General features: G+C 49.4%; 16 protein-coding genes across 16 annotated transcripts; 7 read left to right on the forward strand and 9 right to left on the reverse strand.

Moving 5' to 3' along the window:
- Window positions 1–441: 441 nt before the first annotated feature.
- On the forward strand, window positions 442–2,094 carry An05g01340 (uncharacterized protein; the record flags this gene model as incomplete). The annotated part of the gene is made up of 1 exon (XM_001390672.1): window positions 442–2,094. The coding sequence occupies one exon, from the start codon at window positions 442–444 to the stop codon at window positions 2,092–2,094; it is 1,653 nt and encodes a 550-aa protein (XP_001390709.1).
- A 375-nt stretch (window positions 2,095–2,469) lies between these two features.
- Window positions 2,470–3,781, forward strand: An05g01350 (hypothetical protein; the record flags this gene model as incomplete). Its single annotated transcript, XM_001390673.3, has 2 exons — window positions 2,470–3,212; window positions 3,265–3,781. The coding sequence occupies 2 exons, from the start codon at window positions 2,470–2,472 to the stop codon at window positions 3,779–3,781; spliced, it is 1,260 nt and encodes a 419-aa protein (XP_001390710.1).
- Window positions 3,782–5,063: 1,282 nt separating this feature from the next.
- An05g01360 (uncharacterized protein) lies at window positions 5,064–6,398 on the reverse strand (the record flags this gene model as incomplete). Its single annotated transcript, XM_059747911.1, has 3 exons — window positions 5,064–5,997; window positions 6,080–6,276; window positions 6,351–6,398. The coding sequence occupies 3 exons, from the start codon at window positions 6,396–6,398 to the stop codon at window positions 5,064–5,066; spliced, it is 1,179 nt and encodes a 392-aa protein (XP_059606061.1).
- A 355-nt stretch (window positions 6,399–6,753) lies between these two features.
- An05g01370 (hypothetical protein) lies at window positions 6,754–7,232 on the reverse strand (the record flags this gene model as incomplete). The annotated part of the gene is made up of 2 exons (XM_059747912.1): window positions 6,754–6,862; window positions 6,925–7,232. The coding sequence occupies 2 exons, from the start codon at window positions 7,230–7,232 to the stop codon at window positions 6,754–6,756; spliced, it is 417 nt and encodes a 138-aa protein (XP_059606062.1).
- A 262-nt stretch (window positions 7,233–7,494) lies between these two features.
- Window positions 7,495–8,448, reverse strand: An05g01380 (uncharacterized protein; the record flags this gene model as incomplete). Its single annotated transcript, XM_001390676.3, has 2 exons — window positions 7,495–7,515; window positions 7,645–8,448. 2 exons carry the CDS (start codon window positions 8,446–8,448, stop codon window positions 7,495–7,497), a joined length of 825 nt encoding a protein of 274 aa, XP_001390713.3.
- A 135-nt stretch (window positions 8,449–8,583) lies between these two features.
- An05g01390 (hypothetical protein) lies at window positions 8,584–9,212 on the reverse strand (the record flags this gene model as incomplete). Its single annotated transcript, XM_059747913.1, has 4 exons — window positions 8,584–8,669; window positions 8,754–8,921; window positions 8,965–9,070; window positions 9,192–9,212. 4 exons carry the CDS (start codon window positions 9,210–9,212, stop codon window positions 8,584–8,586), a joined length of 381 nt encoding a protein of 126 aa, XP_059606063.1.
- Window positions 9,213–9,251: 39 nt separating this feature from the next.
- On the forward strand, window positions 9,252–9,746 carry An05g01400 (uncharacterized protein; the record flags this gene model as incomplete). The annotated part of the gene is made up of 1 exon (XM_001390678.1): window positions 9,252–9,746. The coding sequence occupies one exon, from the start codon at window positions 9,252–9,254 to the stop codon at window positions 9,744–9,746; it is 495 nt and encodes a 164-aa protein (XP_001390715.1).
- A 720-nt stretch (window positions 9,747–10,466) lies between these two features.
- On the reverse strand, window positions 10,467–12,498 carry An05g01410 (uncharacterized protein; the record flags this gene model as incomplete). The annotated part of the gene is made up of 7 exons (XM_001390679.3): window positions 10,467–10,993; window positions 11,053–11,107; window positions 11,162–11,684; window positions 11,739–11,888; window positions 11,943–12,062; window positions 12,114–12,312; window positions 12,357–12,498. The coding sequence occupies 7 exons, from the start codon at window positions 12,496–12,498 to the stop codon at window positions 10,467–10,469; spliced, it is 1,716 nt and encodes a 571-aa protein (XP_001390716.1).
- An 873-nt stretch (window positions 12,499–13,371) lies between these two features.
- Window positions 13,372–14,657, forward strand: An05g01420 (uncharacterized protein; the record flags this gene model as incomplete). Its single annotated transcript, XM_059747914.1, has 6 exons — window positions 13,372–13,388; window positions 13,453–13,726; window positions 13,878–13,918; window positions 14,095–14,166; window positions 14,368–14,481; window positions 14,597–14,657. The coding sequence occupies 6 exons, from the start codon at window positions 13,372–13,374 to the stop codon at window positions 14,655–14,657; spliced, it is 579 nt and encodes a 192-aa protein (XP_059606064.1).
- A 314-nt stretch (window positions 14,658–14,971) lies between these two features.
- On the forward strand, window positions 14,972–15,779 carry An05g01430 (uncharacterized protein; the record flags this gene model as incomplete). The annotated part of the gene is made up of 4 exons (XM_059747915.1): window positions 14,972–14,984; window positions 15,035–15,234; window positions 15,307–15,560; window positions 15,599–15,779. 4 exons carry the CDS (start codon window positions 14,972–14,974, stop codon window positions 15,777–15,779), a joined length of 648 nt encoding a protein of 215 aa, XP_059606065.1.
- A 618-nt stretch (window positions 15,780–16,397) lies between these two features.
- An05g01440 (uncharacterized protein) lies at window positions 16,398–18,066 on the reverse strand (the record flags this gene model as incomplete). The annotated part of the gene is made up of 4 exons (XM_059747916.1): window positions 16,398–17,188; window positions 17,236–17,696; window positions 17,746–17,876; window positions 17,911–18,066. 4 exons carry the CDS (start codon window positions 18,064–18,066, stop codon window positions 16,398–16,400), a joined length of 1,539 nt encoding a protein of 512 aa, XP_059606066.1.
- Window positions 18,067–19,258: 1,192 nt separating this feature from the next.
- On the reverse strand, window positions 19,259–20,405 carry An05g01450 (uncharacterized protein; the record flags this gene model as incomplete). Its single annotated transcript, XM_059747917.1, has 2 exons — window positions 19,259–19,312; window positions 19,386–20,405. 2 exons carry the CDS (start codon window positions 20,403–20,405, stop codon window positions 19,259–19,261), a joined length of 1,074 nt encoding a protein of 357 aa, XP_059606067.1.
- A 362-nt stretch (window positions 20,406–20,767) lies between these two features.
- Window positions 20,768–21,542, reverse strand: An05g01460 (hypothetical protein; the record flags this gene model as incomplete). Its single annotated transcript, XM_059747918.1, has 3 exons — window positions 20,768–20,902; window positions 21,076–21,187; window positions 21,382–21,542. The coding sequence occupies 3 exons, from the start codon at window positions 21,540–21,542 to the stop codon at window positions 20,768–20,770; spliced, it is 408 nt and encodes a 135-aa protein (XP_059606068.1).
- A 149-nt stretch (window positions 21,543–21,691) lies between these two features.
- Window positions 21,692–22,715, forward strand: An05g01470 (uncharacterized protein; the record flags this gene model as incomplete). Its single annotated transcript, XM_059747919.1, has 2 exons — window positions 21,692–21,859; window positions 21,909–22,715. The coding sequence occupies 2 exons, from the start codon at window positions 21,692–21,694 to the stop codon at window positions 22,713–22,715; spliced, it is 975 nt and encodes a 324-aa protein (XP_059606069.1).
- Window positions 22,716–23,111: 396 nt separating this feature from the next.
- On the forward strand, window positions 23,112–24,568 carry An05g01480 (uncharacterized protein; the record flags this gene model as incomplete). Its single annotated transcript, XM_059747920.1, has 3 exons — window positions 23,112–24,216; window positions 24,256–24,435; window positions 24,555–24,568. 3 exons carry the CDS (start codon window positions 23,112–23,114, stop codon window positions 24,566–24,568), a joined length of 1,299 nt encoding a protein of 432 aa, XP_059606070.1.
- Window positions 24,569–24,645: 77 nt separating this feature from the next.
- An05g01490 (uncharacterized protein) lies at window positions 24,646–25,031 on the reverse strand (the record flags this gene model as incomplete). Its single annotated transcript, XM_001390687.1, has 2 exons — window positions 24,646–24,700; window positions 24,754–25,031. The coding sequence occupies 2 exons, from the start codon at window positions 25,029–25,031 to the stop codon at window positions 24,646–24,648; spliced, it is 333 nt and encodes a 110-aa protein (XP_001390724.1).
- Window positions 25,032–25,438: the final 407 nt, after the last annotated feature.

Below are 25,438 nucleotides of genomic sequence, written 5' to 3' on the forward strand. Positions count from 1 at the left end.
CATAAACTTGTCTGATAAAGGTTATACTTTTGCGATGGGATGAGCTTAATCAGACGTACGAGATAGACAAGAACAGGACAGAGTCTAATCACTATTAATAGTTTAGGCAGATCTGAACCCTGTAGATTTGGTTATCAGGGCAGCTGAAACCCCAGACCCCACGCTTGTTTAAAGGTGAGGCCCTGTCACACTATACCGAACCGGGTATCTTTTTTGCGACAGCACATGGCCAAGACCCTATCGCGTCCGACAGCATCTCAGCCGCAGTTGCAGCCACCCCACAACTAGCCTGATTCTGCGTTGTGATTAGGCTCTGAGTGGGGGCCGAATGACAGCCTTGTCTGGTCGGACCTCCTATTTAATCCATTTATTGATGAAGGATTGCAGATACCCATCCTGTCGCAACACCATCGCTGCTTTTGGCACCCCCCCACTCTCAATATGGTCAATCGCGGACCCTCTGGAGGATGTGTTACATGCAAAACACGACGTGTCAAATGTGACGAGGCGAAGCCCGAATGCCACGCGTGTCAACGCCTCAACCTTCGTTGCGGGGGCTACAAGCCAAAGCCTGTCAAGATTAGGTTCAGGGATCAAACCGCCAAGGTTTGCAACGACCTTGTTTCGAAGCAAGCCGCTCAGAATCAACAATGGGTGCCTTGCTTGCGATCGCTAGCCGAACCCGACCCTGCTGTCCCATTCTTCATTCGACATTACGGCGTCATGGGTCGCAATGCGAAGTCTGCCCGTGGGTTTTTCGAGATATTAGCTCCAGTATACGCTACTCAGCAGCAGAACTCGCCTCTCTCGCTCGCGGTGACTGCCGTGGCTTCGGAAATCCTGTCGCGTTGGCGGCACGAGAGTAGCTCCCGAGCATCTTGGGAGACCTATACCCAGGCCATCAAGCGTCTTCGGGAGACTCTCCAGGATCGCAATGAATTGACAAACCCGGCAACAATGTTAGCCGTGTTGGCGCTGCAATTTTATGAAAATTTCGCTGTTATATACGGCAGTCACCAAGCCACGGGAGTACACCACGAGGGAGCCGTCTCCTTGCTCCCACTCACAGATCAGGATCATGCCAGTGGGTCGCTGATCGCACACATTCGGCGATGTATCCTTCACAATGAGATTTTATCAGCGATACGTCATAAACGGCTTCTGCATAGCACGGCCCACTCGCGTCTTGGGTGCATAGAGCCGACAATTGCGCCAGGTAATTTAGGCCCCGCACTCGATGCAATAGGCGTATCCGTGGCCGAGTTGAATGCAAGTTATTGGCAGCAAGCAGCCCACGTAGGTTCCATGTCTTCGACAAAAATCTGCAGAGACTGGAGAGCCGAGGCAAAGTGTATTGACGAACGACTCCTTGCTTGGGCACAAAACGTCCCGCAACATTTGCAGCCGGTGAGACTCCCGGATGGAATCGCTCTCGACCCTTCGATCCCAACTTACAATTCTATGTGCGACGTCTACATTTCGTGCCAGATTGGATCACTGTGGAACGAATGGCGCGCTCAACGCCTCTTGCTCGTCAAGATAATCCTCAGCTCGCTTAGTACCATTCCCACCGCTGGCCATCTTGCGCAATCAAATGCTGAAACCGAAGAGTTCGCCGAGTATAAGCACCTTCTTCAAGAGCTGGTCGATTCGGTCTGTTACAGCGTGCCCTATTATCTTGGGAACCAAGGCGGATGGTTAAGTATTCCCGACTTAACCGATCCAGCAATTGTGTTTCCTAGCCATCGCTTACTAGACAATGTCAACCAGCAAAAGTCTGCGCAGAAGTCAGAAGACGAGCACAGTAGTCATATTATCGCCCAAGGGCCGTGGCACGTCATGAGTGTGTTGAGTCGCGTGGTGGCATTCTTCATCGAGGACCATGGTCAGGGGATGGTGTCTTTTCTCCGACCTGGACAGCTCGAGTGGATCCGGGAGCAGTTCCTGCGTGTCACGCAGCTACTCCGTATTCCGTTGGAGGAGGCCAGTGATGGTAAAGCGAGATTCTATCCGTTGGACCGGTCTTTACAAGCAGATCTAGATGCCAAAATTGACAATCTCGCAAAGCGGATCAGGAAGGGCGCGTTTATATGACTGTTCTTCTTTGGGACTTGGTCTGACAATTCATATCTCCAATGTTAGTTGGGGGATGCAAGATTGGGAGAGGACGGAAATGAGGTTTATGATGATGCTAATAGTACATTGATGATAGCTACGTTAATCTTCTGCAGTTGGAGGTAAATGTACCACATCCCCTGAAAGTAAGCAGCAACCTGAGGCCGAAACCATCAGCCTCGCCGCCAAGCCCGAATCTGCCTGCAGCACAGCCTCGTCTCACTCTCTTCCTTCACGACAACTGATCATTAGGCTGCACAGTAATGTCGCTTGTTTGATTTATCTGTCTTCATTCTATTGCGAAACCAGTGCAGCATATAACCTCAAAATCACTGGCCACCTACTTACTACAAGATGGGCCGACCAAAAGACCTTCCTCCCTCCTACGAGGAGACGGTGGCTAGTGATTCCAATCTCCCCGCCGCCTCCCGGCCAGCACCACCACCACCTCCTCCTCCAACCACTTTCTCCTTTCCTCAACTCCCCGATACCCCCATCCCGGACAGCAGACCCTATCACAGCGTCCACTCAGGCAACCGCGACTCTTCGACGGTTACCCTCGCCCCATCCCTCAGCGAAGATGCCTCGTCCCTGCACGCGCTTATCACCCAGCAAGCCGAGTTCCCGCCGCGACCGTACCTGACCGTGCGCGGTTCCCACACCGAGACCCGCCACGACCACCATCGCAAGGAGGATCGAAAGGAGACCGTGGTGGACTTTACCTTCAAGGTTGATCTCTACGGATATATAGTACGCCACGAGCATGGAACCCAGCAGTATGGTGATGACGACAACTTGGGACTGGACCTGGACCCAACCCAGGATGGATGGCATGTGCTGAGTGTCGTGCGGGATAATGATACGCGAAAGACTTACCGCGGAGGCCGAATCAAGTCGGAGACATGGCCGGGCCGTAGAAAAGGGCCACTGGGACAGCGACTGCGACAGCGAGTGTCACAGCGACTGCGCTCACGATTCGTGCAACTGGAGGGTGGCCTTGATCCCGAGGCGGCCGGGTTGGTCCGACAGGACGAGGACGGTCCTGGTTTGATGGGCTGGTGTGAGCGATACTGCGATGATCCGGCTTCTGTTAAATCGTGCGCTTCCTCATGTAGTATTCATCTACGTACGATATGCTGACATATGCAGGTTCAAATTCTCCCGCAGCGTTGTCGGCTTCGATGGCTCCGTTCTCATCTCCTCATTAACATCCCATCTACGCAGTCTCCACTACAAAGGTGACATAAGCATCACTGTCGACATGGCGAACCGCGACTTAGTAGTATACAACCCTCACTGGGTAAACAAGCTACGCAACAATGCCTGGGTATACTACTTCTGTATTATTTGCCAGGTGTGGATCCTCGCATGGCCGATTATCTGGTTGCTCGAGCGTCGCTACGATGTTGTCCGCTCGGTGTGGTATTTCTCGCGAGTTGAGGACGGTGAAACGCGGTATGCGCGCCATCGGGATGAGGCAGCCATCGCGGATGAGCTGGCTCCGGCTGTGACGCAGGCGGCGTTGGAGCGGAATCAGGATGGGAGGATCTTGACGGCACCGGAGATGCGACTGCTCGATTCATTGGGGAGAGAGAGACGCGAGCGTGGCGTGGTGGTGATGCAGTGGGATCGGTTCCTTGGATGGGGTGGTGATAGTTACTCCTAGCTGCCGGGCGATAGCCGGTGATGCGTGCTATCTAGGAGATATTGTGCATGGGCTACAAGCCACGGCAAGGCTAGCATTTAAGTCGCATCATGTCATTGGTGTAGACCTGTTATTATCAACAGCCTGGATGTCAGTGACCAGGCATGTGACTAACGACCACAACACATCTGTCTGAGCAAGACATAAGCCATAAGATTGCAAAGGATTGGTCCAGTATACTGCTTATCATATATCAAACGCATACCAGACTTAAGCGAGCCTTGACCCTGGCTCAACGCTGCAGGCGCATATGTACAACACCGGGTAACTACCCGAATAGGCTCACAATTTCTCGACCAAAACCGAGCAGCCGGACCGGTAGCCGGACCGGTAGATGGCGTTGTTAGAGTTTAAAAAGAAGGATCAGGGGTATCAAGACCCTGAGCCAGGCTAGGATTTCGGCGATACGAGAGGAAGCGATAGCCAGCTGGACTGGGATAGGGCAGGATGAGACACGCTAGACGGAACCGAGGCACGGAACGCCACAGCAGCCAGTCAGGGGGAAGAGTGTCTGTCCTCCATCAGCTGCCACAAGGCTGTACCTCACCAGAGATCCTGCATACTAGTCCCTTCCGGGGGCCGGTCAGCAAGCGCATTGGCAAAGGAAGCGAGACGAGGCGTGGCTGATAAGCGTGTCTTGAGCCCGATGCCGCTCACGCAAGCACCAATCACGCCCAGCAACTTAATTTCCCCCGCATCTTCTTAACTTGTCCCGTCCATTCCCAATTCATCTGGAAACCCCCGACCGTCGTTATTATCATGCATCCCACTGGTTAAAGTCGCTGACCGTCCCGGTTGCGGGGATTGTCCTAACGGTAAGCGATGTCATGCCAAGGGGGGTGGTACGAGGACAAGCGTGATGCTTTCCCGTTACTTATAACCAAGGCAGCTCGCACGACGTTGCTCTTCCGTCACCTTGAGATGCCCACCACTTCACCCTCATTCCGTCTCCCTTCCCCTTACGCAGTGTCTCGTACACCATGGCTCTGTCAGAGAAACCAGAAATGGCGTCTACATCACATCCGGACCCCGAGTCCGGCATGGCAGCCGGCGATCTGAAGTCGGGTGCCTTGCATGAGATGATCGCGCGCGACCTTCTCGATGAACGATACAAAGTTACTCAGCGTGGCCTCAAAAACCGCCATGTCCAGCTTATGGCCCTGGGAGGCACAATCGGCACCGGTCTCTTCGTCGGGTCGGGTCAGGCTCTACATATCGGTGGTCCTCTGTCCCTCTTGCTTGGTTATATCTTCATTTCTGTCCTCGTCTTCGCCCTCGTCACTGGCATCGCGGAAATCGGAGCATAAACCATAAGAAGTAGCATGCATTGCAGAGCAGTAACCGAGCCATATGAACAGACCTGCTCAACATATTTCATAGCAGACGCATAGTAACCCTCCACGGGAAGATGTACCTTGCATTCACGAGACAGGTTCAAAGCTGAAATAGATAGAACCATGTACACCTGGAACAAATCCAGAGGGTTCTCGTTCTGGGATGTATATACCCGGTCAATCACTGACATGTGGGTCGGCTCATGCAAGAACGGATAGATAAGATGTACTGTTCGGAAGTACTTTTTTGACAGTTCCACGGCGCTTTCTTTTCGCGTGGGCAGCAGGGTAAGGTTGCTTAGTAGCTCTGTTGAGAGGATAGTTGACTCTGCCGTAGCTTTTTTAACACTCCTGGCTTTGCATCGCCGTCCAGCGCTGGAGAATATACGATTCGCGAAGAAGTACCCGCTGGACGGCCCAATGTATCGAGGGCCTTCTCCAGAGGACAAGGACACCAGACCAATCTCGTGAGCTGGTTGGTGCTCAGCATTACTCCCCGTCATATGGTGCGGCGGATGTTGGTCCGGCAACGAATTCGAGCCGTTTCCTTCATTGCGTGAAGCTCCTTGGGCCTCTCTTCTCAACTCTCTTGGGGGAATGCGTTGCGAACTAGTGGTCGGATCATCTTCATGCTGTAGATCGGCAGAAAGAATCGTGCTATCATGATCTGCTGCGTTCTCTGCAGCTATCATGCGAGGTTCAAGACTAAGATCCACATTGGCGCAGTTTTCCTTGACAATGGATTCCAACCATCGGATCCGGTTTTCCATGTTTGAAATGTATCTCCGCGTGACCTCCTGTTTTCCATCATTCACACACGAGGCCCCTGCCTTCAAGCAGGAACTGCATGATGGTTCGTTTCCATCACACTACAAAGCGGGAATATCGTGAGCTCGTATCAACAGGGGGTGATCTGGTGACTTACGCGAATCTTTCTTCGTTGACATCGTTTACACGCCGCTCTATTCCGATTCCGACGCGGTGATTCCATGTTGACATATACACGTTCGAAGTGGGGGCAAAAAGGACTGGCCTGAGATAACAAGATGCGCAATCAGTGGATGACTGGACTGGACTGGACTGTTGTTGCCGCGTCTTCCAGTCTTTCCCACGTGACCTTCTCTTGAACGATCTGTATTATCTGAGGTCCAACTACTAGTGCAATTGCTGATATGTAAACACTAAATTTCAATTACACTGATTGGTGAGTCGATGCGAGCTGATGAGTGAAGAGATTGCTCCATTCTGCTTTCTCGACGCTACCGGGAGACGGCAAAGTGGTGGAGCGGGATCCCCCGCTTCACCAAACGGAGGCCCTCCGTTATATATGTCATGTGACTATATCCTTAGTGCCTTATATATCAGGCGGTAAATCTGTCTGATTCAATCTTGCTGGTTTATTTGTAGACTTCTATATATACTTGTAAAGTGGAGTTTTGATTGTCAGCCTATATGATAGTGCGATATTATTTAGCGTTTCCTAAGTAATCGGCCCTCACTGATTTGCTCTATATTGTAGATTATTTGCAACAGCCCCAGCACTGAAGATATATAACTGACAACGCACAAGTTGTGGATAGAGAAACGGAGGCAGCTCTTCTATGAACCCAACACCGGAAATTCACACATATACTCATCCTCCTCGTCAACCTCGAAATCAAATCTCACCAGGTCCTCCTTGTATGGAAACATGTATGTCGATGTCACACTGCCATAACCGAGGTTAGCACCCGCAATTTCGACCAGCGAACATAATATCCAATCACTTACTCATGATGCTCCTTACTTGCCTGGTATTCTGCCAGTGCAGCCAGGTTCTCGTGATAGCTTACTAGAGCGATTTGGAATCCCTTGCTGCGGTCTATGGGGTCGGTCACACTAGGCCCGCCCACAAGCAGGCGTCCAGATTTGACACATGGTAGGTTCTTGAGCTTTTTAAGTTCTGTCACGAAGCGTTGTTTGTGCTCATCAGTTACTTCGGGGCGGAATTTGAAGAGGACTGGTTGGGGGTAGGTTAGATGGATGTCATAGTGTCTGTGGTGGTTATGAGGAAACTGACCGATGTGGACGAGAGTCATCTTTCAAGGAAATTATGGTAGAGACTGGGAATGACAGGAAAACAGACAGGAATATATCAGTTGCAAGAGTAGTTGATGTTATAAAGAAAGTGAATCGAGTTATTTGGCTGAGAAACGTGGAGAGTTTATTCTGAATGGATAAAGCTGACCGCGGCTAATCAACGGACGGCTTCCGTAGCGTTCGGGGACATGCCGCTCAACATAATATTGACTAGAGCGTACAACAGAGGCTGGTATGGAAGTTCATGGGGAGCTATGACATCTAAATATCATCTATGGGTAGCTAGGATATTATACAGAACGTTAATGTATCCTCAGAACATAGCCCGTGCAGATGCAACGTGCAGTTAAACCATAGTAGCCTGCCACATCAAACACGTGGAGTAATTCGTAGTATGATATTTTATTATACCCTCCCTGTAGAAGAAGTAATTCCTCCATCCACCACCAACTCCTGTCCCGTGATATACCGTGCCTCATCCGAAGCGAGAAACACCGTGGCATTAGCCACATCCCAAGCATCTCCCATGCGTCCCATTGGCACCTGTACATCGCGCTTCTTCATATACGCCTCTTCATCACCCCCAGGAGCATACCGCTTCGCAAGGTCACGAGTGTACGGCGTATGAATCAGCCCAGGAACAACAGTATTCAACCTCACTCCCTTCCCCGCATATATCACCGCCGTGGCCTTCGTGAACTGCATAATGGCCGCTTTCGTAGCCGAATATGCAACCTGCGGCTTCCCGATATACCGCAGCCCTGCAATGCTCGACACATTTATCACCGTGCCGCCCGTCTCCTGCTTCTCCATAATAGGAAGCACAAAATGACTCGTCAGATAGACGCTTTTCAGGTTCAGATCAACTTGTTGGTCCCACGTTTCCTCGCTTAGTTCGGCTGGGCCACCTGGCTCGGATTTTCCCACGTTGTTGATCAGGATGTCGATGCGCCCGTGGCGTTGCATGCAGCTATCCACGAGAGCTTTGACGGATGTGGAATCTGTGACGTTTGTTTCTTGGACTTCGCATGTTCCGCCCTCCTTTTCAATTCGGGCTTTTGTTCTTTCGGCACTGGATAATGTGCGATTGCCTCCGAAAATAATTGCGCCTTGCTGGGAGAGTTTCATGGCGATGGCGGCACCGATACCCCAGCCTTCGTCGGTGGTCTGGCCGAGGCCGGTGATAAGGGCGACTTTGCCGTCAAGACGTAGCATTTTGGTAATACGATAATTGTAGTGGGAAAATAGAAGGTGAAAATAATAATAGAGACTGTAATACAGCTGTCTCTATCTCAGATTGCATGATGACAGACAGAATTCGGCGAGTCTTGCATTGACTCTTACCCCTCATTATGGAGAGCGGATCACCTCCGAGGCTCTTTCGGCCCCGCGCGGCAGCCTTCCGTCAATCTGGCGTCTGATAAGCACCACATCAACTGCAGCAAAGATGGCTATTTTTGAACCAGCTCTTCTTTGAAACCATAATATGTGCTGGAATAGTGCGATAAATATGGGCTTACTAATGTGCGCATAATAAATACGGATTCCATCAGCTACGCAGGCGGCTATGCTAGGCAAAGCGGTCTGACTGGTGAGCACTAATTCTTCGCTCCATTGCACGCAGCCCGTCAATAACCAGTCAACGTTGTCAGAACCTTCAGGGAGTCGGCTGTCATATAGCAAGGTGACTGCTTAACAATCCATAATGTCATAGTTCATCAGCATGCGAACCTCGCTTGGATTGGTTAGGTTGCATAGAGCCCCGGATATGACACGGAGTTAACCGATACTCGATGATCTCATCCTTATCGCCTGAATAAACGTTGTTTCTCTCGGTCTCCGATTAACTACGAGAAGTCATGCCATCATTATCTGGTCGTATAGTTTGTAGTCGAACATAAGGACCCTTAAGCACACGGCTCCTTCATGTTAATACCAGCCCTACCGTCTCAATCTACAACTGTCTCTAGAATTGCCATCGTTATCATAATATTCAGAAACAAAATCCAACAACCAAGATGTCCACTTCTACACCCATACCCATTTCCCTCAACCACCCTCCTGACCTCCAAACTCGTGACGACATCATCGATGCCCTCTATCGCGCCGTCCTCGGCTTCGATACAACCGACACCAGGCTGTTCGACTCTGCCTTGTTCCCCGACTCAACATTCGACCTTTTTGGCAACGTCATGAAAGGCCTCCCCGCTATCCACACAGAGTGTTTCGATAAAATTTCAAAGTTGGATACCACGCACTTCCTCAGCAACATCCGAGTTAGTATGGTCGAGGGGGACCCGAACAAAGCCAAGGTTACGGCGTCGACGCTCGCGCAGCATTATCGCCCTGGAGAAGGAAACGTGGATGATACGTCGAGATTATTGGGTGGGGCCTTCTATTACTGTGACGTTGAGAGAGATGTGGCTGGTGATGGATTATGGAAGCTTAGGAACTGGGTGATAAAACTTATTTGGACGGAGGGGGATAAGGGGGTTATGAAGGGGGATGGATAAGGGTGACTTGAATGGAAAAGGGGGTAAGAGGCAAGATATATTGTTGTTTGGTCAGTAGAGATACTACTTTCGGTCAAACGGGTCCCTACAAGAATGTTGATTAGTAAAGATTCTGTGCAACACACCAAGATACACGGAGTAACGATCAACCCTTCAAGGAATTGTTAATAACATTCGGATTTATTCCGTACGGAGGAATACACCTCTCAATCCTGTCGCTGATCAGCAGATTTGGATGGTCGGGTAATGAGATATAATCTCTAAGGTGTAAAGCAATAATAGGCGGGTGTATTACCCGCTCTTCATGGAAATCGAAGGGGTCAAACATCCTTGCCGACAAGGCGTGGTATGGTATCCGGAAAAGGGCATCCTTAAAAATATTATTCATTAAATAAAATAAAACTAATCTTCTATTATTTTATACAAATATAAAATATCAAGAAAGGAGTTACATATTTATGATCTAATTAGGAAGAAAAGGAATCGAACCTTCGATGGCATATACAAGGCCTGCGAATTTATTTTATTATAAGCAGTAGCGTCGTTCATGGTGTGTTCAATTCACATCACAGTTTAGAAAGGAGGACTGAAATCACACTGAATTGCAGAATACACTATTGCAGAAGGGTCATAAATGGGTAATTAAACCAGGGGCTCCCCTTGAATTGACGTGAAACAGACTTGACTCCTCGCATAATTTGCAAGGTCGTACAGGCATACCTAAAGCTTAGATTGCAGCTCCTGAGCACCCGGAAAACCCATCTCAACATTCCCAGTAAACTCCGGGGCCGCCTTGATAATCTGCATCCATCGGTCAGGAGACAGCATTGGAGCAGTGCAGTATGGCTCAATCTCTAGATTATCAAGATGCTCGTCCAAACGGCGCAGAACCGCATCCAGCGCGTTGCACTCCAGCTGAAACTGGGCATCTCTGTTGATTCCGAGATGCTCTGAGTACCAGGCAGCATCCGATTTCATGACTCCCGCCTCGTATAGGGCCAGTAAATCCGGATCAACATGCGCATCAACTGCGGCCTCATAGGCCATGCGCTGTCCGATTGCTATGACCATAGACCGAAGACGGGGCAGAACTTGATTACCGTACTCGTCACTACGATGGGTGCCGATCTGTTTCAATCTGTCTCTGAGCTCGCAAATAATGCCTGTCTCATGTTGTGCAAGTGGACAGTTTGGCTTTGTGGGTTCGGGGATGGCGTATTGACCAACAAGAAGCTCGGTGGCGAGGCCTGTTGGATGTCAGGGAGAAATTTCTACTGGTGCGAAGTGAATAAAATGAAATACGCACGAATTGAGAGAACCAAAATTTCTCCCTCTGCAATACCAATACCACGAGTCAAGGTCTACAAAATTAGTGGGTCGTTCAAGCCGTGGTCGATGGGGTTGAGCCAGCTCACCTCAAACGAGACCATTTGGTTATGGGGGTACAATCCTTGAGCGCCGCTCCGCTCAACAAGATTTGCTAGACTCCACTGCCCATTTTGTAGAAAAGTGGCCTTGAGGATAACCCCCAGACCATGTTTTGCCCCAGGGTGTAGTGCACTATCCGTGCTATAGCGATTTGTAATCCAGTCGGCGAACGCCTCCATGACAGCAATCTGTGCAAGCGAGTGCAAAATTGGGAGCTGCTGTGTTCGGAAGGAGATAATAGGGATGCGTTCCCCACGCACACCGGCTTGGACAGTCCGGCGTTGGCTGTATCGACCGACGCAATATGTGGCACACTTCAAAAAGGGAATGATGGCCAGGCTCAAAGCAAGGGCTCCGATGCCCACCCGGTGTATGGCTGATAGAAATTGGGTGCGCATGTCGGCGGGCATCGCGAGTTCACCCAGCATTGCATTAGCAGGTAGATGAACGTTGTCAAAAGAGGTTAGACCATGGTCGAGCATCCTGCCTCCTGTTATTTGGGGGAGAAGCCTAGATAGTTGTCTGTAAGCCGGGTCGTTTTATATAGCTGACACCAGTACCTACCACGAATGAACACCCTTATTCATTTCCTTTCCATTATTTACCGGCACGATAAATGCTCGAATGCCGCGGTCCTCCTCGTCAACTATTAGTCGGGCCCAGACAATGGCTACTCGCCGAATCCCATCAATTGGCATGGATGGCGGCATGAACCTACACAAGATCAGCATTACGCAGGGTATAGGGTCTGTGCTGTATGAAGCCTACTTTACCGCCTCAGGTGTAGGCGTATGAAGGATAAAGCTGCCATCATGCTGCAGGGTTGCCGTGGTCTTTAGGTTCCTCGCATCACAGCCATGGCCGACTTCAGTAAGCATGAACGGTGTACTGTAATGATTTTGGTCAGCTTTTCAAACGTACGCATGCAGAAATACTAACGATATATCAAAATTTAAGATGCTTTCCATCAGTGGATGAAGGTCGGGTCTCTTGATGGCAAAAGGCGCCATTGTCCCGACCACCAGGTTGAGTTGGATAGTCACCAAGATATGAGCGATGGGGTCTCGAGCAATGATGCTGTCTTTGTGCACTGCGCAGAATTTAGGGGCCAAATAAAGGACATCCTCGATGGTCAAACCTGGTTTTGTTAGGCTCAATTCGTCGGCCTTGAGATGTACTGACGATGGAGTTGGCCAATTGCTCTGGCTCGGTGGTACGAGCGCTTTAGCTCTTCGATACGTGAAACATCTCCATAGTGATCATCGAAGAGTTTGGAGGAGAGGAGGCTAAGCGAAGACGAATTGGATGGTGAGTGAGACTGCATGATGATTGGAAATCTGCAAAATAATCTCTAGGATTTTATCCTTGGCATGCAACTTACTTAGAGGTGACTGCATCATTATTACAACTTTATATACCCATATCTACAATTGCTACCTAACCCTCTAGGTATACCGAATAGTGATGTGGCCAAAAAGCAATTTATTGTGTGATCAGTTTTGCATACTCGCTAAAAGTCGAACTTGCAGTCTGACTTCACGAGTATTGGCTCCAGGCGATGGCGGTTGGACTTAAGATCGTCTGCAGATGGTGGCTTACAGAATGGGTAAAGAGTGTTACCTTTATCAGTGGAGCCCTCATCGCCGGCAGCCTACTAGATTCGTGAAATATTTCTTTTTGTCGGAAGCTGATGAGGAACACCAAGTCATCACCCTAAAAGAAGTGTTAATGCGTGTGACGGATTTATCACTGTTGTACAAGTCACTGTGCATTAGTGGCTGGCTGACAGTCTGCTGAAGTAGAAGGTGTCATTTGCGGTAATAATTTAACTGCACGCGTCACCGTCACAATATGAGATACACCCCCTCATTGGTCACTATACCATACTGTAGTATGCAATAGGTGATCAAAACCTGACCAATAGCAGAAGGTGGTGCGATCAGCAGTCCTGGGTTAAATAGTATGCATCTGCTGCATAATGGCGAGCGATTTGCTGTACACCGATCGTCTTGGGGACACAAGATCAGGAATATGTTAAATGAATCCTGACTCTAACATATATAATTATGGCCTTGTAAACCTGTGATAATTATATCTAGGAGAAGATATTCACTTTATAGGTACTTCTTTCTGGAGCATATTTGTATACGCCAGGAGAATTCACCATCTGCCATTCTAACCGCGCGCCACCCACATAATGACTATGACACAAACGTAAGTTTTCCTGGTATTGCACCGTCCAATATATCAAATAAAAGAACTGGGGAACGTGATACAGACCTATAGAAGCAAACTTCTTTTCCTTGACCAAGCGGAAAGATCGGGTTAATCCAAGAGATGTGCAGGGTATCTTCGATCGCCTCCCAGCCGTAAGCCCCGTGTTTATCTTTGGCGAATGGGGGGCCCATTTGTTGGCGACTGGCCATCCTTCGGATCAAAAGGCAGCAGCATTGCTGCCCGTCTTCAAGGCTTTCCGTTCCCACACATCTGTGGTAAAATACTCGTTGGAGGGTAGCGAGAAAAAGCATCTCCCAGGATGGGGAAATATGTTCGTAGGTCTTGCGTGCTCCCTTTATCTTCACTGCATCATAATGTTGGAGCTACTAAAGTATGTCTGGAGTTGGCCGAATGGCCGTTACGCCCGTAGGGCTGGAAAGGTTACTTAATACCAGTTCATCTGTCTCCTGTCTTGTGATGATGTAGGCTCTTTCCTTTTTCCTTCTCTTCCTACAAGACTATGTCCTGTGAGTAGGCCGAATTTTCTGGTTCCCAGCACGACTTAAGGGGCATCTAGGAATTGGGGAAGCAGTCCTTTCCCAACGTATACTCTCGTCATGGGCCTGCTATATTGGGACGCACACTTTGCATTGGACACAGTTGTCTAGTTGTAGGGAGACACTTGCCTGGTCAACTGAGCCAGGCTGCAATATATGCAAGGCTCAGCCCTCCTGGCGTTTAATATCACATTGGCTCCATGCATGAGGCCAGTGTTGTAAGTGTCTGTATCGCATCATTTTAGTGCCTCAGTTCGGTAATTTGCTTTTTGTGAGCCATTTCAATCCGTGCTGGAGCCGCCATAACCGTAACACGCATGTTGGCGGATGTAAAAGAGATTATGGACTAAAACAACTGATTTTTCGCTTCGTATTGCTAAGTCCGCTTGGTCTCACCTGTAGTGAAAATTAAGGTCTAGCAAGCCTTCGGATAACGCAAGGACCTTGCCTGTACAACCATGGATAAAAGCGGTCAACCCCGTATGTGATTCGATATCATTGATACTTTGCAAGTTTTATGGTGATGAGGGAAGGTACGTTATCTCGGGATGGCGGCCGGGATGAAGTTATGTGTCAGAGCTGTGGCCTTCAATAACGGCTGAAGCCACCCACCTACCTTGGTAGTGGTAGCTGTGCTATATCTAGTAGCCAAGCGTGTCTCTTTGATTATTTGTTCTGTATTAATGATGCTTATACCGATTCATATTAGTAGGCTTATAGAGGGGTGAGGGCAATCGGATCAGTTCCAGATGATTGGATGCAGTACCTCATTCTCCCTCATTTCCCAGAACATATCTGACTTCCCAGTGGATTGGCATCACCCACAACTACCAGAACAACAGAGCATTAACGAGTGGTCATGAGAACTCACCCAGCCCCGGCCGTCCGGCATCCCACATTCATCAGCATATGGTCACGCGACGAGCTCATGTATAACAACATTCCCTCATTCCTTGATCATCCATCCCCATTCAGGCCCTCTTCTGCTATTGGTAATATAGTATCTGGTATTAACTATTCATCATGGATGATATGGGTAAGAATATCGCGCTCACCATGGAATTGCATGAGGATCTGGCTCGACAGGATCGGGATATTTCAAACGAGTTTCTGGTGCCTATGACAACGGCGTAGCACGGTTGATAATGAAGACCAAGCCAGAAAGCTTCACTCGCTCAGATTCGCGGCGCCATTATATGCTTCGCCTGTGCCAGGCCGAGACAATCCCACCGAAGGCAGTGGACTGGATCAAGAAGCTTCATGACCTTCAACGGACCGACTCGACCGTAAAATAAGAGATGTCCGAGCTAGAGTATGATGCTTTCAGTGATCTTGCGGTAACTGCTGCCTTTGCTCAGTCTGTCTCTGCTTCACTGGCATTGCCGCCCGTGACAGCTAACAAGGGCCAAACTTACCTGTCCAAATGCAGGAATCTGGACACTGAGCTCGAACCTTTGATAAGGGAGGTTGACTTGTCCTCCAATCCAATCCCAGTCGACAACCTACGCGAACCAGGAATGGCCCATGGCGCTCTCGCTGCCTTAGGTCAACCCGTCATTGACAAGACCGGAGCGGACATAGGCTCTCTGTATCAAGGATCTCAACGAAAGCTGTCTGTTTAAAATCCAGAACAATATGAAAAGCAAAAAGGATAAAGAGCAATTTGCAGCAGCAGCCCCTGATCTGTCTATACCAGAGTCTTCAAGATTCAAGATACAGATTGCAGAGCGACGTCAAAAAGTCAAGACGACCGGCACATTCCTCTGTCTATAGCATTGCCCCGACTACGGAGCCTCCAGAGAAGGATGTTGCACCTGAAACCCCAATTTGAAGGTCAAACCTAGCACATTCGAGATTCTCTCAACTCTCTTCTTCAGATCCGATTTTAGAAGGTCTATTCCCTGGTCAGATCTTGAAGCTGCCATGGGTTGACCTCAACTTTTCGGTGATTCCGAGATTCGGTTCCGTTTATACATTCTCCCCGCCCCTGGAATATGCTGCCCAGAATGCCATCACTTTGTATCGGCCCCATAAGTCTCGAATTGAGTGCTATCGTCTTCTTATACTTGGAAGACGCCTGGGGCGGCGATATTGGTGGAATAACAAGACCTTTGAGGTAGTCTATTGTTCAGAGATGAAGTTCCGATTATCGTGATTGGGTTAAGCGATCCGAACCAAATATTGTGGTTATCTTGTACTACCGGGAGCAAAATATGTTCTGATCATTGATTGTGCAACTACATCATTGTATGAGATTACGCGCTCTACATATGGTCTCCAGAACATTAATATAGGATCGTAAATCAAACGAAATAAATATTTCCATCACTCAATGTTGACTAGTTCCTTCCCCGATAGTACTTAGATATGTCTCTTTCCATTCTTACAGGAAATATTCTATCCTATTTATACAATTTGCGCCACCTCTATAAGTATTAGACTCAGGCATCTACAATTCCTCACATCTCTTCACCTCCGTCACCGGCCCATCGTAGTGGTGTCTCCCCTGAACCACATACATAACCAAACTCACCAAAAATACCGCCACGAAAATCACCACATTCCAGTTAAACGTCTCAGTCGTGACGGGTGTCGACTCCGGCCAGAACGACCAAAACAGGGCAAACAGTACGTACAACCAGCCAATGATATTTACCGCCAGACCATAGCGTCCTAGCCCCCAGCGAGCAGGGGGCAGAGTATGCGGGTGGAAGATCTTTCGCCAGATCAGACAGCTCATGGAGATGGAGTAGGAGAACATGAGGGCCGCTACGTTGAGGGAGACAATGGCGTTGAAGGCGGTCTCGGACCCGATGTTGATAAGGGATAGTAGGGCGCTGATGATGCAGCTGAGGATGATGGAGTTGACTGGTAACTTGCGCTTTTCGTCGACTTTGGCGATCCAGTTGGAGAATGGGAGCCCGCGATCGCGAGCGAAGGAGAATGTTTGTCGTGCAGTGGAGGCGTTGAAGAGTATGTTGCTTATTATCACGGGAATGAGGATAATGGCTGTTAGACCGTTGACGCCTGCTGTGTTGGTCGCTTGTTTGAAAACGTAGATGAAGGGAAAGCCGGTGTCATCGTTGAGTGAGTCTTCAACTGATGGTGTTGCGAAGAGCATTGTGATGAGCACGACTAGTGCTAAGATAGCGTTGGCGAAATAAGACCAGGTGATGGCAATAGGCACGTAACGGCCTGCATCTTTGATTTCCTCTGACATGTGCGCCGTTGCATCACAACCTGTATTTGTCAGTGTTGATATTTCGATTCGTTGCGAGTATACATACTGAGACAGCCATAGATGGCCGCAAGCTGGCCCACCATCACAGTTAGACCCATGGATGACCATCCACCGAAGTTCTCAAACTTCGTGAACACTGCTTCAGCAGGCTGTAGCGGGGCCAGAACCCAAAGTGTCACCACAACAACCAGCCAGCAGAGGACGTGAGTTGCCAGAAGCACATTTTGCATACGGGCCATGAATCCCGCACCGTATATGTTGAAGAAGAACGCAATGAGAATCATCGCAAACACAAACAATGTGCCTTGCCATCCAGTGGGGTCGTAGTTGGGGTCGCGGACGCTAATCAGGCCCTGGATGATGGTTCCAGTCAAGAATGAGCCCGATGCGGTTCCTGCCTGCCACGCCAAAACAGACATCCAGCCAGTCACGTAGCTAAGGAATTTCTGGTAGCGGGGAGATGCAAACTCGGAGACCCAATGGTACTGGCCTCCAGAAGTAGGCGCCCTAGAGGGTTAGTTGCTGTGATGGTTTGTATAAAGACGGGGCAGTTTACATCGAGGCCATCTCAGAGATAGAGACGATGATGAACCCAAATCCAATGGCGCTCCAGACATAGGTCCACAGCATACCTGCCAATCCACCATCTTGCAACCCTTCATAGTCCGACCTGCTAATGTTTAGATCCTGAAGGGAGTAGCGAAAATTCTGGTTGCCTCACAGCATGATGTACTCCCACGTAGACTGCAATACGGCCGAAAAACTGAGGGCGGCAAAAGACTGGATGTTTCGCTGCGAACATATTAATTAGCTGTGCGGTATTGTCTGGGAGCAGCATATCTACCTTGAACTGCTGGGTCTTTCCCATCCGATCCATTTCAGTCACGTCGTAGCGTGTGCCATTGATACCCTCCTCCTGACTGGAAGCATCGACTTCTACAGTGTGCGAGCCAGTAACTACGGATTCCTTGGCAGCATCCTGCTGCGTGTTCTGGGTGAAGGCCATCCTGCACACTTCGGACTGAGCCTGAAGCCAGGGAATATAGAGACGGGACCAGTAAAAATCACAGCAACGAAGCCGGAGAAAAAATTGCGAAAAAGAAAAGGTGCAAGGAGTCCCAGGTAGCCGAGTTCCCCTCACCTTATCAACATCCTGGGCGTCAACTTCTTAGCTTCACATTAGTGGTGGCCCTAGCAAGAAACGGCCCGCCACCCGGCCCTGCACCAAGCATATTGGCTGCAGGGTGTACGCGGCACGCAAAAGCAAAGCGCAAATTCTGATCCTTGTCGGTGCATTAGTTCACGGTCGCTCCGACGGCTGGACTGAGGTGTTTTCGCGCAGTTGGAAAGCATCTTAACCAGCCCATGTCTGACCAGGATCTCCTCTTAAGCAGTTCTGTTGGTCTGTGCCCTTCTTCCGCAAGTCTCCACCCTTTTCTTTGACTTGGTCAAGTGTCCGAGCAGATCTGACCCTTTAATCTAGCAGAATGTTTATCCGCTATGCAGAGAGCCAGGGAGCGGTGGGAGCTGAAACTACCGTGCACATTGCAATAAAACTAATAAGACTAATGGTCTTGTCTAGATAATTCTTCTCAGCACCAGTGACAAAGCTAAGGAAGTGCTTTCGCAACGAACTGCCCTTAGCTTTCTTGGCGGGCCATGCCAATTTAACGCTTATCTTCCATTCTCTTACTTGGCCGAGCTTCCGTTGGAATTGAACAGTACTCGCCAATAGGTGAAGATGAGTATAGAATCGCTAGTTATTCTTTAGGTTCTACCCTTTCTGGGATACAAATTCACAAAGTGGACATTAGAGGTGATATACACCGTGGCAGACTCCTGTAGACCCCTATTCACGCTCTCAGCCCCACCTAGCTTTATTCAGAGTAAGACTTCCTCATGCGACAACAGCAATCAGTAATTTTCATCTCAATCGTGGACTGGTGGGTCCAATCTGTATCTTCAAAACGAAGCCAATGACAAACCAGACTGGTCATAAGAGAGCCGCGGAAAACATAATCGGCATTACATGTAGTGTTTTGCCCATTTTTGACAGCACAAAGATGATATTATCCCTCGGAAGTGAGTATGTAATAGTACTCTCTATAACCTTGCCAGTCTATCTATTTTCAAAATAGCTTCAGTCTCCTTCCTACTCCTCCGAACAATCTCTCCTGCCGGTAGTATTTCTCTCACCAAGCCAACCGCAGTGCCCGCAAACGTAGCTAGTCGCCCATTAGGTCCATAACCTGGGTTACCCTTCTTCAGAGCATCCTGGTACAGATCGTAATTTTCCTGCTCAGTCACCTTACCTGTCACAAAGTCTCTGTGCGTTTCGTTCACAATCCCTCGAGGAGAATATTTAGGCGGCCAGCGGAGAAACCCTCGTACCCGGTCATAAACAGCCGAGCGAATCGTATGAACCCCGCCGTCACTAGCATCGAGAATGGCTTGTTGGTATCCCTTCGGTATGGAGACTTCGAGCGAGGCTAGGAAACGAGTTCCCATCACTACCCCTTCAGCACCTAAGGTAAGAGCGGCTGCCACCCCTCGACCATCTACCAGGCCACCTGCTGCAACGATTTTTGGTTTTATCGGACCGTTAGGTATGACCGAAGTTTCCGCACTCAGCTGGTCTATGACTTCTGGAACCAAAGACACAATACTAGCGGAGTGTTGCAATCCGTGACCCCCGCCATCACTGCCCTGCACGACAAGCACATCAGGATGTAGCTTAGCTACAGTATCAAGTGCATCCTCGACACTTCCAACCTGCACCCAAATAGCCACACTCCCGCCAGTTTGGGCCCGGATCCCCTCCACCCAAGGAACCTGATCTGCAGCACTGTTAGATGGCGCAAACAGCCACACAGCACATGGACGGTATCGCACGATGAGTGGCAAAGCCACCTTTATATCAGCTCCCCAGCTCAGGAACCCGACACCAACCGGTAAGTTCGGGCCCTCATATCGCTGGAGACGGTTCTGATCGAGAGAGCCTCCCGCTGCCTTATACTCTTTTACGAGCTGTTCGGCCTTCTGGAACTTGCTTTCAAGGGTTGACACGTCATTTCCACCAGCAATAAATCCTATCCCTCCAGCTGCGGACACAGCTGTGGCTAGCTCGGGGCCAGCGATGTTCAACATGGGAGCTTGTGCTATCACTGGTGCTTTTGTCCATGGGTAAGTTGTTTGAAAAGTAAGCCTATGATGCATGATTATGACGATCGATGAAGGTGCGACTGGAGCGTTGAGCTGGCTTTCAGATAACCTAATTTGTATTGAACAGTCATCAGTATAGCAAGTTCCCTGATGGAGGTGTGGTGGGTGGCTGCTTATAAAGGAATGCTGCTCCACGGTCCTACGGATGATCGACCTCTTCCCCGCTTTCTTTTTCTTCTCCACGAGCCAAGGGCGATCAGACACCCGAGAAACAAGGCACCTGCTAATCGGGTTCCCCCCCGCCATACCCGCAATATCCGCACTACTGTGGCCATTCTTGACGTCATAAGCCAACTCTTGACACGATTGTGAATGCATCTTTCTGAGATGTAGCCCGTTTCATTCATATCCCACGATTATCCGTTTGAGAGAGAGAGAGGAATTTCCACCCTTACCATGCCATCAAATCTCTCAACGTCCCGGAATCCAGTAATGTGTGACTCCATGGAAGATATATGCAGCAAGCAGGAACCAAGATACTGCACCAACATCTACCACAAGAATGACAGAGCGTTATTAAGCTTGGTCTATTCTTGATTCAAGCAAATGAGTTAGTAGCGTTTTGAGTGAATTGTTGACCTGACTATGAAGAGTTTTGGAAGAGTTTTTGGTAGTGTTCTTCCTGTGGGGCATCAGTTTAAAGCCTGAGATGTTGACTGTTTACCTTCATGACTAGTGTTTCTATGATAGGCTCTGCGGCAATCAATAGAGTAATGTTTGTTGTGCCCGAAATGATATCCGGTGGACTTCCGTATAAAACGCAACACATCATATCTCTAATTGAAGCCAATCAACTTCAATAAGGGAAGTGATTTCTTAACGCGTACATGACAAATAACTTATTCTCGATAGTAGAAGTACTTGTTATGTTAGGGAAGTCAATATCTATCCGAATGATAGCGTAGCTCAACCCTATCTTATTACAACAGCCAGCTCGTCGGAATGATAGCTCTCCCATATTCCATCGCACCTAGCTGCATGATGTCTCTTTAAACCACACTGGAAGCTCCCGTAGACTGCTGACAGGTTGATACACAGCAAGACCGGCTGCCTCCAAGCGTTGGAAGACCCCGGAAATTCACTGGAAGAAGCCATCACCTTCAGCAAAATATGGAGCAAGCCACCTCCCATTGCTCCAACCTAGCCGGGTCTTACCAGGTTAATCACGGCAACTTTCAATAACTCCCATTTCACAATGCCTATAAGAACGCCTCTTTCCAATTCTACCTTTGGCTCAGCATAGACATCTGTGTACTGCAAGCAAGTCTACTGCCTACACGATGGCAACTAGCGCATCCACTGATAAGCCTGAGCTCGTCTCCTGGGAAGTGCACCGAGAGAACAAATTCGTTGCCAGTGTGGCTAGGGTTCTCACCTACCATAAGATACCATGCGTCCTTGTTGGTCAGGCCTATCATAAAATTATTGGAATTTCTAGCAGAATTCATGTAAGGTAATCGGATTCCCTGAAATGGATAAATGCTAAATTTAGACCAGACTATTAGTTTCGCAGTTGAAGATGGAGACCTCGAGCGGGCTGGAAAGCTCCTAGACGAGGAAGGGCTGTCACGTCAGTGCAAGAATGGAAGTCGCTGCCGCTATTCACAGGCCAGATTCTGCTTCAGCACCCCCGAGCCCGACTTGCTATTCCACGTGGATGTAGTTCAGGGCAGGATGCCACTTCCTGAACCCGGGCATCTCAGCCTCTTTAGCAAAGACAAATGGCTTCCTCATGTTCCCGCCCTTAACCTTGGCCCTCCGGGTGACAGTAATTATTACTTTATTTTGGCAAACGATAGGCGCCTGCCCTCTTGGTGTGAGGAGCATCGCAGAGCGCGTAGAGATGGCGACCGGGTTACCGCGTCCAAGTGTGTCTGTGGGCTTATTGTTGAATCAGAATACACAGGTGGTCGATCTAGGGATAATCTGCCTCCCGTTAATATTCTCCGTCCCGCCCGTCTCATCGAAACGTGGGTGCGCTCTCAATTCAACGAATGGCTCATAGAGTACCACCGGGATGGCGAGGCTGGTGACGACCAGGGACGGTTCTGGAACGGGCTGTACTCCTTCGAAGCCTATAATTTGTGGAATCCTAGTGCGTTCGAGCCGGAGTATCGAGAATGGTGGACATACGTACGTCTTACTGTCGATTGGGTCCGAGCTAAAGCTGCACCCGAAAGACGAGATGCGGCCGCGGCAGCTCGAGAAGCACGAGTGGGACTACAGCGTAACCGGGAGCAGTTGATAAAACGCCTCAGAGAAAGTGAAAAGATGCTTCCTGGTATTGGCGTCAGCCCAGTCTAACCCGCTGCGGCTGGCTTGCTCGACGTTTTTCCCATCTGCTTTTTAATGTGCGGTGGCAGTGTGCCAACTTTGCTTACTTGGATTTCGTAGCTATGAGAATTCCCAGTGACATTATTAGCCAAACGTGAAGCATTATTTGGCTGATGGAAGTTGAAAAAATGAATTGCTTTCCTAGGAATGAGAGAAGGAAAAGTAGAGACAGCGAGTATGACAGCTCAGATCTACCAACGTAGGGCCCTAATTAATCTAACACCGCCTTGTGTGTTGATGACTCATCTATGTCACGGCACAACTTGCGCCGGACCCAATTTCGGATTCCCATCTTCCATTTAAACATGTTTCCTGTCATCCGCAAGCAGTTTCTCTTTCCATAATTCGCATCCACAACGAGCCTTGATGCCGACCAGACGCATCTGGCGGTGCGCTCAACGCGTGCCTCCCGATCTTGCCGGGCGGTCATCTATTATCGGAAGGGCTCCGAGCCCGTGTCTGCCATCGGTGCGGTTCCAAAGCCACATCCTCTCCCGGAATATTCACACTACTGTACGGACCACAAAAAGACGCACTATACCGTGCCGTCATTTGCATCAACCTCTATACTTGAGTAGCAGTCGTCAGTCACGCACCATTTTTACAGAGTCTATACCACCAATCCTGATACCTCCGGTCATTTTCACGGGTCTGCTCCTCTCCCTATGGACCTGGAAATGCTTCTGGATTGTAGTGATGCAAGAAAAGCTTCTCTATCTCACCTGGCTGCCACCGTTCGCACGAGCCGAAAAGATCTCCGACTATGAAACTGAATGTAAGCCGGTGCGCTGGCGAGCGCACCAAATTCGGAGTCGCGATGGTACAAAACTATCAGTATGCGAAGGTCGCATTCCTGTTAAAGCCACTTCTTCTGAAAGCATTCAGCAGACGAAAAATCACAGTAAGAAGAAATTAGTAGTGGTTTGCTACTTCCAGGGCAACGGTGGCTCAACTCCCATGCGTTTGCCCCTTCTATCGCAGTTCCTGCGCGCAATCTACGCCTCTCCCAAAACTTCTCCTGCTGCTTCAGCGTCTGAAGAGAAGGACTACGTGGTAGTAGCTCTCTCCTACCGCGGATTCTGGACATCTTCTGGTCGTCCTACCCAGCATGGTATTGAGCTCGATACTCAAGCTTTTCTTGATTGGGTTACGGAGACCTACACTGCCCCGGACACAGATCTCCAGATCATTCTGTGGGGGCATAGTCTGGGTTCGGCGATTGCGACCACTGGTCTTGCTACGTATCTTCCGCGGTCGCGCAATGCAAATTCCCAATCTTCGGCTCCTATTTCTGGGATGATTCTCGAGGCGCCTTCCTCCAGCGTCAAGGACATGCTGATTAGCCTCTATCCCCAGAAATGGTTGCCGTATCGATATCTTTGGCCGTTTTTGCGGAGTCATTGGGATAGTATCCTTGCTATGGATCGGATGGCACGCTGGAGGGATGATTTAAATGATGGAGATAAATACAGTGCGGATGGCAATGGTGACGGGGCCACATTGCCACCAGTCCTAATAATGTCTGCCGAGAAAGACGAGGTCATTCCCGCACATGCAGCAGATGATCTGGAACGGGAGGGCAGACTACTTGGCCTGGATATGTCTCGAAAACACGTTCTTGGGGCTCTTCATACGGAGATCCCAGTCAAGGCGAGTGGGAGAGATGCTATGGTAGAATTCATTGGTCGATGTACGTCTGGCCCCACGGGGGAAAGGCGTGATGTTACTTAGTACCTACGGGAAATTGGCCGGCCAATTGCCCATAATATCTTCTGGAAAGAATATATCTCATGTTACTGTTTCACATAGTGTTAGCTTCGTAAACACAAGTCCGAATCAAGTCCTCAATCCACCATTTCAGGCTGCACCAATACACAACTCATCCTCCCAGTGCAAATGATCAAAAATCCTCCATTCGGAAAACACTATATGATGGCTGTTCATATGGATGTGCCCTATTCCGCCAGTCACTAATCGACCACGTTCCACATCAAGAGAAAAAACATACATCTTTAACGCTTCCACAGCCAGCCGTGCAACATCCTCACCCACACAGATCCTCTCAACCCTCACCTCCGGAGTCTCCTCCAAGGCACCCACAGTCCCAATATGTGGGTTGGCAGCATCACCGGGTCGGAACTGTCCTGTACCAGCGGTGGTCCAGCAACACTCTGTATACTTCCCGCCTGGGTAGCGGCCCGCGCCGGCAGCGAAGATGGCGGCTTTGCAGGCCGCAAGGCCGGTCGGGGGAACGTTGAATATGAGGCGAAATTGAGTGGGAGACATGTTCTGACGGGGGTGGTTACTGGATATACTATGACTTTTCGCCAACACAGACGAGGGGAAGATGAGGATGATGGCTTAGGTTATGGAGAGAATCGATTTTGAGGCTGTGTTTGACCCCTCACGCTTGCCTAAAGCGGAATGGTGGCTGTGCGCCTGGGGGCAGGGAAGGTCTGTCGATGTAATTTAAAACAACAGCATTGATTGTAGGCACTTCTATGATAAAGAATACTGTGAACTTCATTGCTTTCGCCTATGTGTACATACTGGGACTCGGTTGCTACATCCCGTTACCCTACCCTTTAGGTCCTGGTCGATCCCCCGTGGCTCGTGGCAGATCCGATCTGCCGAATGGCCCAGGGCCATGGGCTGAGATCTCTTCTGGCAGTATAGTGTCATTATTCAGGCAT

Source organism: Aspergillus niger (genome assembly GCF_000002855.4).
Source record: "Aspergillus niger supercontig An05".
Lineage (NCBI taxonomy): Eukaryota > Fungi > Ascomycota > Eurotiomycetes > Eurotiales > Aspergillaceae > Aspergillus > Aspergillus niger.